Source organism: Nothoprocta perdicaria, unplaced genomic scaffold, assembly GCF_003342845.1.
Source record: "Nothoprocta perdicaria isolate Ctin4 unplaced genomic scaffold, notPer1 scaffold_155, whole genome shotgun sequence".
Classification (NCBI taxonomy): Eukaryota; Metazoa; Chordata; class Aves; order Tinamiformes; family Tinamidae; genus Nothoprocta; species Nothoprocta perdicaria.
The window spans coordinates 1,485,922-1,501,114 of record NW_020454705.1 but is presented as its reverse complement, the minus strand read 5'-3'; the positions used below and the strand labels follow the sequence as shown (position 1 = coordinate 1,501,114).

Genomic DNA, 15,193 nt, shown 5'->3' with positions numbered 1-15,193 from the left:
CTGGATTGGTTTACTTAGATTCTCATATTTTCCAGCATTGGAGAGGGTGGAGGGGAACAAGAAAGGCACGAAATCTGATAGAAATTATCACTTTAATTTTCATTTAAGGAAATTAAAATAAGTTTAACATATAATAAAATTCTCATATTTGAAAATAAAGTAGCAAAAAAAAGTTCTTAGTTAAATTGTTTGAACTAAAGGCACCACACTAATGCCAGTATAGTTATTAATGTCCCAGAGAAAAATCTGTTTCTATTTACATGTTCTGTTCTGGAAAACAAGATGCAGCAATTGTGATACAAAAAAATCAGAATGCTTCTGAAAATATACCAAGGAAAATGAATTATAGGGTGAAAGTGCCTTCTATTCCAGCTAAGAAGCAGATTAGAATTTAATTATATCACTGGTATTTCTTATGATTAGCTCTGAACTCCACAAGTGCTTCTGTTGGTTACAGTGGGACCTGCAGGAGAAAGCAGGACTCCTTGTGTAGGTAGTAGTATCAGCATCCAGTTTTCACTCTTCTGAATTTGCATAAATGCTCCTGCCACTGAGGCTGAAAGTGCAGCACATTCACTCTCCTCCTTTTCAAAATAACCAGGGGTTGTTCATGCCGGTCAGCTACGAGTATAGAGCATCAAAAGAACAACACAGAGAGTATGATTGATTAAAAATATTTTTAGCTTTGCTTTGTTTGTAGCAGGCGAGTTTTACTGGGAAGATCAGATAAAAGGCACATTTGTGCTTCAGATTAACTCACTGGCTAATCATCTGCTACATTCAGTGACAGCAAGTCTACGTATTTCCAATTGCTAGGTATTTATTTTACCAAATGTAAACACTTGTAGTGTAGACAATGACCTCCAAGTTGCCTAATTACCTTTATTTTCTCATTTATTTATCTCATTCTAAGGTCATACATCTAAAACAGGCTGAGTGAATCATGCCTTGAAAGAGGCTTTTTCTCTCCAGCGAATATAGAGGGAGTCTGGCCGGACAAGCTCAGGTGCAGCAGTGAGCACTGCGAATGCCTAAGTTAGGTGAGAGAAATCTCCACCTCACCTGTTTGCACAAGTATTAAAAAAGAGTAATTCTAATAAAGTATAAAAATGAAAAATAAACAAACTGTCCTCAGGCTTTAAAACAAGTTGTTTTAATCTTTAGCAACGCAACTCTTAATTTAGAGTTTGATTCTACTCTCATTGAAGTCTATAGCTATGTGTTTTAAGAGGAACTTAATGAGGTTTGTCACTTACTTGTGTTTACTCTGTCATCAAGTATGTTTAATTGCATTTAATGACAAATGGCCAATTTCCAATGGCCAATTAGCCAATACCTAAGGAGAAATACATGTATATTCTGTATATGTAGGTTATGTTAAACAGGATATTTTTGTAAATTAGCTTCTTTTTCTTCCACCTTTCAAGTGAAATATGTGTGAATAGTAGAGATAAATCCTTATTTGTATATGCATTTAGTGATTGCAATGAAAATAACACCAGAAAATAGAGATACTGATTCCTTCTGCAGCATGATTAACCCTTTAATTAATACATATAATAAATAGAGTCGGGCAGGGTGGTGTTTCTTTTAAAGTGACAGAGCTGAATTTGCTTTGTGCCATGTCACTTCTGCAGAGATCCTCAGTGATGGACCCGGATTGGTAACAGGTATGTTGATTGGTAACAGGCTATATGTTGAAACGCAGGCAGTTCCATCTCCAGGTGAGGAAGAACTTCTTTCCTGTGAGGGCTCTGGAAGAGGCTGCCCAGGGAGGCTGTGGAGTCTCCTTCTCTGGAGATCTTCCAAACCCGCCTGGCTGCCACCCTGTGCCCCGTGCTCTGGGTGTCCCTGCTGGAGCAGGGGGTTGCACTGGATGATCCCTAGAGATCCCTTCCAACCTCAACCCTCCTGTGATTCTGTGTCCTGCTTGTAGCACCGAGTACAGCCAAGCTTTAGTTAGAAAAGGGAAGTCTGAAGAAAAGCTGGGGGTTGGGGGTACGTGATGGAAAGGGATGCCTGTCTAAATGAACCTGGGTGAAGATTTACAGTGTAGCCAGGCTGTGATCCAGCCCTGATAGCAGCGTGTAGACCTGGGTGAGCAGTGGGCATGTCCTTGCATGCCACTGTGACCATGGTGGATGATGCAGGAGCACTCTTGGCAGAGGTAAAGGCACATGATTTGTCCTCCCTTCCCTCCTTGTTAAATTCACAGTGAACATCTAACTTGCTTCACAGGTAATTTGAATGTGCAACTGTTAAAAATGTCCTGAAGAAAAAGAGAGATGGAATTCAGGTGAAGGAAGAAGGATCTGAGTGAGACAAGAAGTCTTCTTATTTCCATCTATAAATGTGCTCCAGAGTAAAACAGGAAGAATAAGGAGAGCTGGGCTGCTGAGGCAGCCATGTGGGTGGCAGTGGGAGAGAAGGACAACTCCTCTTGGCACTCAGCAACAGGTCCCGGCCAACTCCTATGGGACCCCCTGATGCAAGGACAAAAGAAGGCTTAGAAGGATTCTTCTAAATACATCACAAAGTGAAGTAGCAGCTCTACATACTAATGATTAGATTAAATTAAAAGAACTGGATCTGTATGGGAATGGCAGGTGAGGGACTCTGCAGGGCACTTGGTCGCACAAGAGGAGAACTGAACCACACAGGGAAACCTCACGTGAGCTGCCACTGCGTGTCGGACGCAAGTGATGCAAGGAAAAGGCTTTTACCTTTCCTCTGCCCACCCCGCTCCTGTGGGATGAGGTTTTTGCTAAACAAGCCAAAGTTCTCCTGTGCACCAGCTCTGTTTACTGTGGCATTTCTGGCTTTCATTCATTTTGGCGACTTTCAGTTGCAGGGACAAATGTAACTTCTTGTGGATAGTCAATCTCTCTGAGCACATAAGTGGGGACTTTAATGATGAGTCCTTTAATGACAAGTACTGGAGATAATTATGTGTATTGCTGCTGGGGTGACTTTAGCACCTTTGGTGCTCTCTTCCTTGGTAAAATCTGTGCTTGAATTGTTCTAATTGTGTCAACCTGTATTTAAGAAAATTTGGTTCAGTCTTACTGAAACTCTAGGTCCCGAAGGGATGCAGAATTAAGAAGTCTTTCTTGTTCCAATTGAAATAATTATATTAGTAGTTTTCCTGTGAATTATAACTTTGTTATTTAGTCTTACAGACATTGTATTTCATCCTGAAGGAAACATGAGGCTTGTATATATTATCGGTGATAGTAATATGTAATCTATTACGCTAGTTCCTTACAAGGAATAATGAAAAACAGAGAAATAAGATCTATAAACCACAGGTAAAATGTTATAGGCTGCATGTATATATAATGATGCAATTGTTGCATGTTCTCGTAACTTTGGTTGGAGCAACATGTGGAAGAATTTATGTGTAATCTTTTTAAATTCCAAAAATAAATTAAAACAAACAAACAAACAAAAAAAAAAAAAAAACCCAAACCACCACTGAAGATATGACCATAATGGCAGGCAAATTTGAGCTTTACAGGCAAAGCAATTTATATGAGATTACTGCATTCAATCAACAATGGTGTTCAATCTGCTTTGATGGATTTGATGATGAAAATGTTGCCACATGATCAGAATGGTAAAAGTTATTACCAAATCAGTAAAATTGCACAACCGTGGTTTTGTGGCACATGGAGCATTGTAGCATGGCATCCTGCCTGTTGTTACAGATGGCATTGCAGGGATCCAGCCACTTGCCTACCCAGCAGGTCCTTTGATGCCAGTCCTGTTGCATTATAGGGATTCTTATATACCAGTTTTTCTGGTGTGCCTGATGTCCTGCTTTTGAAATCAGCTGCTGCCCTAGGAAGCAGAAAATGGCACTGCTGGGACTGACTACAGTTTGTGTCTTAGCACTTTGGAAAGCAACATGCTGCCTTACCTGGGTGACTCAGCAGCTGCAGCAGCAGCAGAGCAGGAGAAGGGCTCCTTGCATGGCTGGGGGTCTGCAGCTGGTGCCAGAAATGCCATGGATTGTCCCTGTCTACTTACCATGGGCAGCTGCCCACAACACAGTGATAATGCACTCTAGGCTAATGTCCTTGTTAGAACTTCTCAAAGACAACAATTGTATTTATTTTATGTAGTAACTGCCGTCATGAAGTCAACAAAGACTTACAGCACATGAGACATCTGAAGCACGGATGTATCACCAGCAGACACAGAGCTCGTCTGATACTTGCCTAGTGGTAGACAGCTAATATTAGAGTTTGGAAAGGGAAGCACAGGTTTCTTCAGAGCCACCTGATTTTTTGGCAGCTGGAAGCTCCTGGCTCCCACCCTTCTGCTGTCCAATGATGGTCTTAGAGTAGCAATGGGTAAAGTTCAGATTCCCATCTGCGAGCCAGACACCAATCTGCATCAATAAGCAGGTCTTCTGCTCTGCTGGGATGCCAAGCCGAGCAGACCACCAGTGCTGCTCCAGCTGAGCTCAGCCCCGGCTGCTCTGCTACAGTCCTCATAACTCCAATTGAGCTGAGCTCATCCAGTCAGACCAGTTTGCCCCAGGTTCTGGGTCTGTGTCAGCAAAGTTGCCAGGTTGCTGTGGTTGAGTGGCAGCTACATGTCAGTCATTGCTGACATGAGCTATGGATCCAGTCAGAGGTACCCTCACCAACACCAAGAGCACTTCTGTTGGTACTCGGCCATTGCTTAATTTTACCCAAGAGACTGAAACTGGATGCAGTTGCTTCTTACCTGTGCTCACTGGCACCTATGGGTTGAAAAATGTTATCAGGACAATTTATTGCTAACTTCTTTGAGTTTTCTTTAGATGCTCTTGCAGACTTTCCCTGTATCTGTGCTTTCAACACTGTGGATTAGCTGCCCTCTAATTGAGAAATTACCTGTTCATATCCTGTGCTGCCTGGTTTTGGTCACAGTATTCTTTAAGTGGGAATACAGAAGTAGAAGTTGTTTCCTCCAGTTAAGATAAATAATAAATCCGGAGCCAGTTAAGCGCTGCCTGTCACCCTCACCTCCTCTCCCGTTTATGACGGTGCTGGGGACGGCAGCTGCTTTTCGTGTGATCCTAGGGAGCTTGGTGTGGTTAGGAGCTGGACACGCTCCCCTGGTGATGGAGGTGAGGGAAGAGTAGGTGATAACGTGACACATGCCTGGGGAGGAGCTGCATCCCAGTACCCACAACAGCAAAGCTTTTCCCTCTCTCCTTAACTGAGATGTTCAAAGAAGCATCAGAACCAAATCAGATTAAAGTTAAATCGATTAAAATCCTGTTGTAATAAGTTCGATGTGTGACTGATGCGCTGCTAGGGGAGAAGCATGCCGCTGCAGTCGATCTCCCTAGCTTTCCACTTCCAACCTCTGCTTTTCCGAAGCAGGGGGAGCTGTACCCGTAGCTAGGTGTGTGCTCGGCCTTGGCGCAGAGCTCAGGAGCGGCCGGGAGCGGCGGAGCGGGGCAGGCGCGTGGAGGGAGCCGGGGGCAGTGCGGGGCAGCGCGGGGTGCCGGGTGCTGGGCATGGGGCTGGGCCGTGCTGAGGCGGCGCGCGGGGAGCGCCCGGCACCGCTCCAGCCGGAGCCAGGCGTTAGCTCCAGGGCGGAGGGAGCGCCACCTCGGTGCTGGCCCCGGGGCCCGCTGCTGCCCCCGGCCTCCAGCAAGGGGGGAAGAGGGAAGTGGGAATGGCGGAGCGGCCTTCCCGCCTGCCCCGTGCAGGGGGGACGAGGGGACCCACACAGGCTCCAGGGAGGCACTGGTTCAGCACAGAGATCAGGAGACGGACCAGGGAATGGCTGACAAGGGACTAAAGAGGAAGAAAAATGATGCCAGATTGAACCTGCGACTTCCAGGCCTGCGATTTCTGCCATCAATGTCTAGCACGGAGGCAAAAAGGAGGAGGTGAGAGGATGGTGGGACACGTCTGGAGAGGCCAACAGGTTCCCTTGCTTTGGGAAACAACGCCTCATCTGACACTCTCTCTGCTGCTGCATATGGGACTCAGCAGCGTCTTTGGAATAGCTTTAAACTGTCCGTGCTTCTCAATAGGTCACTGCTTTGTGTCCTTTAGGTAAAGTGCTATTAATCGAGCTGCAGGAGGCTCTGGCGTGGGGAACACGTGAGGCTGCCTCCCGGCGAGGGGATGGCCACCATGTGGGTCTGGCTGCATTAGGAGCAGCCCGTGGGAGCGGGTGCCAAAGGGAACGAAACGCTCGGAAGAACGTCGGAGAAACACCGCTGAGTGGCCTAAGTGGAAGCCAAAGAGTCTCAACTGCTGTCTTGAATCTTTCTTCAAATCTTTTATTAAATGTTTAAGTTTACATTATTGAATGATAAAAAATTCTCTGTGAATACCACTATGCATCTAATTGTTTGATAGAAAAGATTAAAAAACAGTTCTGTGATCATTATTTTATTCCACTGCAGGACTAACACAAACATAAAATAAAGCACTTGAAACTCTGCGTGAGGCAAAAACTCTGAACTCAGACCAAGCCAGGAGTATGATTAAATTTCTGAACACTCAGGTTAACCTTCTGCTGTTGTTTGTATTGCTGCTATATTCAGGAAATAAGACTTTGGACAGAGTATTTGCATAAGCAGTATTTGCATATGCAAAGAGATAACTCATTCATCTAATCATTCCTTTTTCTTCCGGTGAAAACAGTCCTAACAAAATGGTCCTGAGTACATTCTAACTTCTCGGTATCCCAAGGGTCAGCATAACTTATATGTGCTGACATATTCGCAAACTTGCTCAGTAACTTTGTAAAATGGGGATCCATTTAGCCATACATCAAATGCAAATGCAAAATAATAGTTTGAAAGTAATTAAAAAAAAAAGGTCTTGCTCTTGTGCCAGACGATTGTGAAGTGAAGGGATAATAGATGAAAAAGATGAACACACTGTGTTCACATGGTGATAAATGTAAACAACTGGGAATTTTTATACTCTGCCTCAATATTGCAGGTGCAACTGCATATAACTACACTGTAATGCTGGATTTGTAGATGATTTATATGTCTAATTAATTTTCTTTGAGTTGAGTCACTGGTGGTTTTTTTCAGTAATGGCTGATTTTGAGCATCTGTGGGAAAGTTTATTTCTCTGTCACCATGACATGTAGAAGCCTTTGCAGAAGATTAACAATATCAGCTCATCTCACTAGGTGCGGCATCAGCGCAGCTGGCCATTTAAACATTTGTGAGTGATGTCACTTCAGCAACGGGCGAACAACTCTAAAACAGTCTAGGCATCCTTGTATGAAGCAATACTATGGATATATATCATAAACAACTTGATCACCAAGGCAAAAAAACTATAGAGGTGTCTTAGAATTTGCCACTTAACTATGTTGTTCTATCAGAAGCTGTTGGAAATTCAAAAATAAAAGATAATGAGTGCTTAACTACTGAAATTGTTAAATAAAACCACCCTAGAATATACTAGGATGAAAAAATAGAAAAAAAAATAAAAAAAGCTGTTTTTTTCTATTTTGGAACTCGGGAGAAGAGGGGAACCCACGTTGCCATTTCTTATATCCTCAGATGCTCCACAAAGAGTCCCCGAGTCCAAAGAAAGGTGCACTGGTGTCCACGTGTGTGCCATAAATGGACAAGTGCCACTTCTCACTTCCTGTTCACTCTGCACTAAAAACCTGTAAATGTTGAGTTCTACGTGAGAAACTGGTTCCACGTGTTCCAATAATAATAGGAGCCTTCTGACTCTTGGAGACTAAGATCCAGCCTATAAAGTATCTTCCCAATTTGATTTTAAAGGCTGCATTAAGGTATTAAAATGAAAGCCTGAAATGCTGCTGGGCTTTGTTTCTCTTGTGATCATCTGTTTTTCCTCCCTTTTTCATTCCTTCTAAATGTACATGCCATAAAGGTAAAATGATTCATTTAAGTGATCGTTATAATAAAATGTGAGCTTATGTTTCCTCCTGCTGAAGAAAACCATGTAGAACGTTTAAAATCTTTATTCCTAAGCATTTTAAAATCATTACTGGGAGATTTACACCCTGTTGATGTTGACATTAGGCAACAGAATGTGAAAGACGAGGCAGCCCCAGACAGGACGTCTCGCGCTCCTGTTGCGGCAAGGAATGGGGAGCGGCGGGCAGCGGCGGGCGCGAATACCTGCTGCCGCGCGGCCAGGATCAAACAGCTCGTGGGGAACGGGTGGTTTGGGCTTTTATTGCTTGGGAGAAGCCACCACAGGGAACACAAAACAAACCACCAAGAACAAAAAGCGGGCTTAATAAGCTGAAGCTCTTGGTCTGGATCCTCCTGTCCACCAAGTTCACTTTGTGCTGCATTCTCTGAAAAAAAAACAATCCCACATTAGAGAATATGCATCCTTTTGAACTCAAATGCCTCTTCCTTCCTCTTAAACTGTCTTCTCTTATTGTGTATCCTGGATTTTCTCCTCTTTTTCTATTCCTTTTCAAGCAACACCTGTCTTCTTTGAATACCTTAGGTAACAGCATAATATGCTATATTATTCTGTTATGTATTATGCCACAATTTTATGTCAAAGTAAACACATTAAGCAAAAATTTATGATGAAATATAGTAATTATAAAAAATGGTAAGAAGAATAATTCACTGGAAGTCTTTGTCAGCCCAAATCTAAGTTCATATTTGGTTTTCTCTGTCCCTGTCGCCACTGTCCCAAGCACAAGGCAATGCCTGATGAAGAGATGCTGCTCCGAATGCCGTGTGTGATCATAGAATCATTGAACCCTGAAGGCTGGAAGGGACCTTTAGAGATCACCCAGAGCACAGCTCTGCTTCTGGCAGCTTTTCATTCATTTGAGGGAACTACAGCCTTTTCATATTTAAGCATTGCAGAAAGAGCAAAAGCTAGGCCTCGAGAAAATAAAAAAGGCACATCAAAATATCAGTGAATTCTCGATTTCAAGTTTTAGCAGCATTTTCAGTTGCTGTGCTCTGAGGGAAACAAGTGTTCTGGTTCCTCTTCTCAGAGATGTTAAGTGGCTTAGATTTCCTTTATTTACGCTCTTTGTGCAGTAAGGGTGACTGGATATTATGAAGAATTCAACATGAATCGTACAGATTGGTGTGAATTAAGGCATGCAATTTTCTGCTGATCAGAGGAGGAAGCCATAGCATAGTTTGTTCTGTTTGCATTTCATGGGATAACAGAGAAGCAACACAGTAATATTGTAAGTTTATTCCCCCAAACTGTACTGAGGCAGAGTATGTTTACTTAGGTTGAATGGATATTAATCTGGAGATACTGATTTGATTAAAGAGTAAAGCTTAACATTTTATGAGCTGGATCCAAAAAACAGCCACTCGATCCAACTGCAAGATTTACCTAGGATTTAGCTCAGCCTGTGCATCAGCTGTGACAAATTGCTTCCTGAATGTTCTTGTTGATGTTAAAAGGATTTAAACGATTGCTAAATGAAGTGAAACTGGAACACTAATCTGCTGAGGGACTCAGTGAAACTTTTTAGGTCCATGTTTTTACATGCCTCAGATTTTGTGCTTTTACATTTCGGCTGAAGAACTCTGGAGAGAGATTGGCAGGGGGCCAGCTCCGGCTTATCGACTTATCGGCGCTTAATGCCATGTCTGAAAGTCAGAGTCCTAATAGAGTTGGTGGAGATCTCCACAACACAGCCCATGGACTCTGGAGGTGACCAAGTGAGGTGTTTCTTTTACAGTGGGCCGAATCGCTCTACAGGGAACACAGGGCATAAACACAAATGTCTGATGCTCTGGGGTAGATAGGCTGACATGGGGCTGACACATACGGCATGGGGGACGTGTGCCCTTCTGGAGAAGCACATGGAGCTCTGGTAGCCAATCTCAGAATGCTCCAGACATGTGTGTGTGAGCGGCTGAACAAGCCCTTCTGCTCATATGCCTACACTTATGTATTTGCAATCTGGGGCTGAATCTGCCCCCTTGGATCTGATTCTCAAGAAATGTCATGTCTCAAGTCTCTTTATGTCTCATAAATGTCTCAAGTCATTATGTTGGTTTGTCTAACAAAGATTAGGATCTCATTCAAAGAAGAAAAACATTTTTCTCTTTTTCTTGTTTTCTTACAACCAACAATCAGTAGGACAGAAATGTTGCTGTCAACAGCTTCAGAAATCCAACTAGCCAGGTATATGGCTGTACTCCATCATGGAATCACAGAATGACAGAATGGTTGAGGTTGGAAAGGACCTCTAGGGATCACCCAGTCCAACCCCCTGCTCCAGCAGGGACACCCAGAGCACGGGGCACAGGGTGGCAGCCAGGCGGCTTTGGAAGATCTCCAGAGAAGGAGACTCCACAGCCTCCCTGGGCACCTGTGCCAGGGCTCTGTCACCCTCATAGTCAAGTTGTTCTTCCTCACATGGAGATGGAACCTCCTGTGTGTCAACTTGTACCCATTAATCCTTGCCCTGTCCCAGGCCACCACCGAGAAGAGTTTGTCCCCATCCTCCCTACATTCTCCAATCAGATACTTACACATTTTGATCAGATCTCCTCTCAGTCTTCTCTTCTCCAGGCTAACCAGGCCCAGCTCACTTAGTCTTTCCTCATACAAGAGATGCTCTAGTCCCTGTCATCTCTGTCACTCTCCACTGGACCCTCTCGAGAAGCTCCACGTCCCTCTTGTCCTGGGGAGCCCAGAACTGCCCCCAGTACTCCAGGTGCGGCCTCACCAGAGCTGAGCAGAGGGGCAGAATCACCTCCCTTGACCTGCTGGCAACACTCCTCCTGATGCAGGCCAGGATCCCATTGGCCTTCTTGGCCACGAGGGCACTGCTGCCTCATGGTTAATTCCCAGGTCCCCCTCCACAGAGCTGCTTTCCAGTGGGTCAACCTCTAATCTGTACTGGGGATGTCTGGGATTATTCCTGAAACTGACCTACTTCTTCAGGAGAATATTACAGACAAATTCGCACCATTTCGTCTCCACATTGGTCCTCTTAAAGAAAATGATGTATCATTTCCTTGCATTAACAAAGATGTGCTGATGAGCAGATCTAGCGCAGAAACCACCAAGTCTGGGGTTGGTGTGGAATAGTGTCATCTTTCTGACGCTCGTGGGCAGGGGTTCTGCCCGCCTAGAAGGTGGCTTGTGGCTTCTCCATCTGGAGTTGCAGGAATGCTGCTATTGTTCTCGTTTTTGAAGGTCAAAATGGGTACTAATGGTACTACAGATACATGGTGAAGTGACAGTTTAATTTTCACTTTCCATGTCTCTTCTACCTGAGAAATCTGGTGCTAATAAAGCATGAGGATAATAAAGCTTTAGCTAAATAAACTAATAAAGCGTGAGGATAAATTCATCTTTGATGTGAATTTGCAATTAGATCGGGGATGAATTTGATTTGACAACTACAAAGTTCATGCAAGTGTTATCTATCCGTATGGGCCCGTGCTGGATTCCTCCCAGAAGACAAGTGCAGGGACTGTCAGCATGAGTGGTTGAGTGGTATGGACATGGGCACGGGTTTGGCCGCTTCTCTGCCCATGTAAACAGGCACTGCCAAGGGCTTCTCTCCTCAGCTTCCTCCTGCCTTCCCCCTTGTCATGGGACATAGGGATGGACATGGGACATGGTCATGACTGACTCCCATCCTATGTTTCCTGTCTGAAACTGGCTGTATCAAATACTGCTCTAATGACTATGGGCATTTACACCAAGTTTAATTGCTACAGCCAGAAATATGCAGACAGATAGGAAAGGTTGGGTGGATTATGCTTCAGGGCCACACAAAGAGGTGTTATTAAGTCTTTATAAATAGGACAGAAATGTGCACCTCATAGTTGAGCAATACACCCAGCGAATAAACTACAGAATCAAAACAATAAATTAGGGCTCTTTTTCCAAATGCAAGAATAATGATACATATAAACACAAGAATAATAAGGTATAAGTGCCTGCTGCATAAATGTACACTACCATTTTTACATACCTGTCAAGAGCTAAATATATTGTACTTAATGAGCTGAGAAAAACAATATATGAACTCTGGAAAGCATAGAACCCAAGAACTGTGTTAACTGCAAGTCCTTTTATTTTATTTTATTATTTTATTTTATTTTATTTTATTTTATTTTATTTTATTTTATTTTATTTTATTTTATTTTATTTTATTTTATTTTATTTTATTTTATTTTATTTTATTTTATTTTATTTTATTTTATTTTATTTTATTTTATTTTATTTTTCCTTTTCTTCTTTTTCTCCAGCATGATCATTTTCTAATTAGAGGGCAGTGTTTGAAGCAGTGTGTCACTTTCTGTGCTGCACCTCAGCACAACACTGTGTATACCAGCCTCTTCTGTAGTGGTTTTCTTCCAAAGTGTGTAATTGCCACACTTTGAACTGTCTGCTCAATGTCTGATTTAGATCATGACTCAGGAAATCAGCTCAGCTTGTGAAAGAACTATCAAATACATTCAGAATTAAACTCCTGTTTATGGAGATGAGAACTGGATGGAAAACCTCTGCCAGGGGGCTGTCAATGGATCCTGACCACCACGAAAGGGCACCAGGCTGGATTATTTAAGGTTTCATTTTAGTCTTTATCTATGACGTTCCTAGCATATTAGTCATTTTTTATTGCTATAGGTTTGTGAGGGCCTCTAGTGGTTCAGATCTATCTAAACACTGCCTTGATCCCTGCCAAAACCTCTGCAAAGTGCAATAAGGCAAACACAAGCAGGACGCAATGAAGGGATAGGGCTTGCAGACCCTGGCTTGCTTGACGTTTCCGTGAGGAAAAACACGTTTCAGCAAGCTCCCTCATGGGTTTCTCGCAAGATGTGTCACACTTATATTTTGCAATAAAACCCTTTGTGTTGGTTCTGAGAAAAAAAAAATGTTCTTTTTTTGTGGCTGTTTATTTCAACCTCCATCCCAAAGCATCCCAAAGCTTTGAAAGAGCATCGACATGCCATAGCATTTTGAAGAAACAGTGATATTTAAAGACTGATAGCATCACGTAGCAAGACACTCATTTTTGGAGCGTTCCCAGCTGGAAGACACCCAGAGGTGTTTGGAATCTAGGTAGTGCAGACCCGTGTTGTGTGCAGCCTTCACTGGCCAAATGCTGTTCATTTCAAGCATCAAGGCATGAAGTTTTTATCATGTTCATTTAGATCTGTTCTTTGGTGGATTGCTTTCATTTCAAGATTTAGTAAGTTGTTTGCTGTTGTCCTGAACATTTCCCAAACAGGTGAAAATCCCTTAGTCAGTGCGCACCACGTATGTTTTTTTTGGTATCATCTGTCCTGTTTAGTCAAAATTCTGGCAACGGAGAGGACCTGGTAATGGAGCAGAGCATAAGTTCCCTCTCCTCTCCCACTTTCTAGAACCTGTTTAACCGTAGTTTTTAAGACGAGACCTATAACCTTAATTAAGAATCCGAGTTGGCCCCTTGCTGTGGATCACATTTAAGCACTAAGGCTGGTTCTCCTGTGGTGGCCATGGCTCAAAGCAGGGCAGCTGGTGCAATTTTGGCACTTCTAGAGGTCTGTGTCTTTGAAGACACTTGCCCTGCACTGTGTTTTCCCTGGATATTCCCCCTCACTCAGCCCCCTTGCAGGACCGGGAGCTTGCATGACTATGAGCTACAAGTGTGTTATGAAAGACAAGGGTCAAAACACACATCAAATGGAGCTTAAAGAAACTTCAACACGTGTCCCATCATTCGTGTTCTGAATGTCTCTTAATTTATTTAGCTTGGCAAATTTTGCTGGTGCAAATAGGCAAGTAAAGCACTAACAGAAACAGAAGACATCCCTCATCCACAGTGCTGCATCGCAAGCAACAACAGTTAGGACGGTAACCGAGGATATAATAGTTTCCTATTTTATTTTATTTTATTTTATTTTATTTTATTTTATTTTATTTTATTTTATTTTATTTTATTTTATTTTATTTTATTTTATTTTATTTTATTTTATTTTATTTTATTTTATTTTATTTTATTTTATTTTATTTCGACCCACAGTTTCCACCGCCCCCGTCGGCGCCCGTTCCCGCTTCCCGAGCTCCCCGCGGCGCGCCGTCTTTCCCGCCGCCTCCCTCAGCAGCGGCCCCGCCCACTTCGGCGAGACCCCGCCCCCTGCGACGAGACCCCGCCCCTCCATCGAGGCCACGCCCCTTTGCATTGAGTGCCTTCCCTCAGCGCTGAGCCGCGTCCGCTGGCGCTGCGGCCCCGCCCCTTCCCCATAGCCCCTCCCCTTGGCCGAGGCCCCGCCCCCGGCGCGTGCGGATGACGCAGCGACGCACGCGGACGGGCGCGCAGCATGGGCCGGGCGGGCGATGGCGGCGGCGCCGGCGGGCGGGAGCGGCGGGCGGCGGCGGCCGCCGACGTGGACCCGGTGCGCGACTTCGAGCGCTGGAAGAAGAGGCACGCGCGGCGGCAGCGGGCGCTGCGGCGGCGCCGGAAGGAGCGGCAGCGCCCGGAGTGGCTCGTGGAGCGCGAGGGCATCGGGCGGCTGGTGCAGCGCTACGGAGAGGTAGCGGCGGCGGGAGCTGTGCGGATGGGGGCGGCTCAGGATCGAGTTCCCGCCGTGGAAATACAGGGACGCGGTCTGGGGCGTCCGGAGAGGCGGGAGCGGGGGAGGAGCGAGGCGCGGGCCTGTCTGGCCTTTAACTTGGTCTGAAGGAGTTAAGGGCGAAGGAGCAGAAGGGCGTTTGAGCTGGGCGACGGGCGTTTGAGCTGGGCGACGGGCGTTTGAGCTGGGCGACGGGCGCCGCTGGGTGACCAGCGCCCGGCGCTGTGGGGTGATGGAGGGTTAAACACATAGCCCTGCGCTGAGGCACTTGGGCGATGGTAATTACTTAGAGCGCTTTATGTTGCTGCCATCATCTATTTTGTGCATCACAAACTTAGTATGTCCTGTCCCCTTAGCTGCACATAGTAATTTCCTTAAAATGTGTTGTTGGTGAAATAGGCTTTCCCCTCTAGGTAGGAAGGGACCCCTAGAGATCAGCCAGTGCAGCCCCCTGCTCCAGCAGGGACACCCAGAGCACGGGGCACAGGGCGGCAGCCAGGCGGGTTGGGAAGATCTCCAGGGAAGGAGACTCCACAGCCTCCCTGGGCAGCCTGTTCCAGGGCTCTGTCACCCTCACAGGAAAGACCTTTTTCTTCAAGTTCCTGCGGAACTTGTGGTGCTTCAGTTTGTGGCCATTTCTCGGCATCCTTGTGA

At 44.8% G+C, this 15,193-nt stretch overlaps 1 protein-coding gene across 1 annotated transcript in view; it reads left to right on the top strand.

Annotated features, from left to right (window-relative positions):
• The first annotated feature begins 2,110 nt into the window (after nucleotides 1–2,110).
• Nucleotides 2,111–15,193, top strand: part of LOC112943775 (probable ATP-dependent RNA helicase DDX10) — a 52,915-nt gene continuing 39,832 nt past the window's right edge. Inside the window, exons 1-2 of the mRNA XM_026035034.1 lie at nucleotides 2,111–2,167; nucleotides 14,330–14,500. Coding sequence (XP_025890819.1) covers nucleotides 2,111–2,167; nucleotides 14,330–14,500 — 228 coding nt within the window. The remainder of the gene's footprint in view (nucleotides 2,168–14,329; nucleotides 14,501–15,193) is intronic.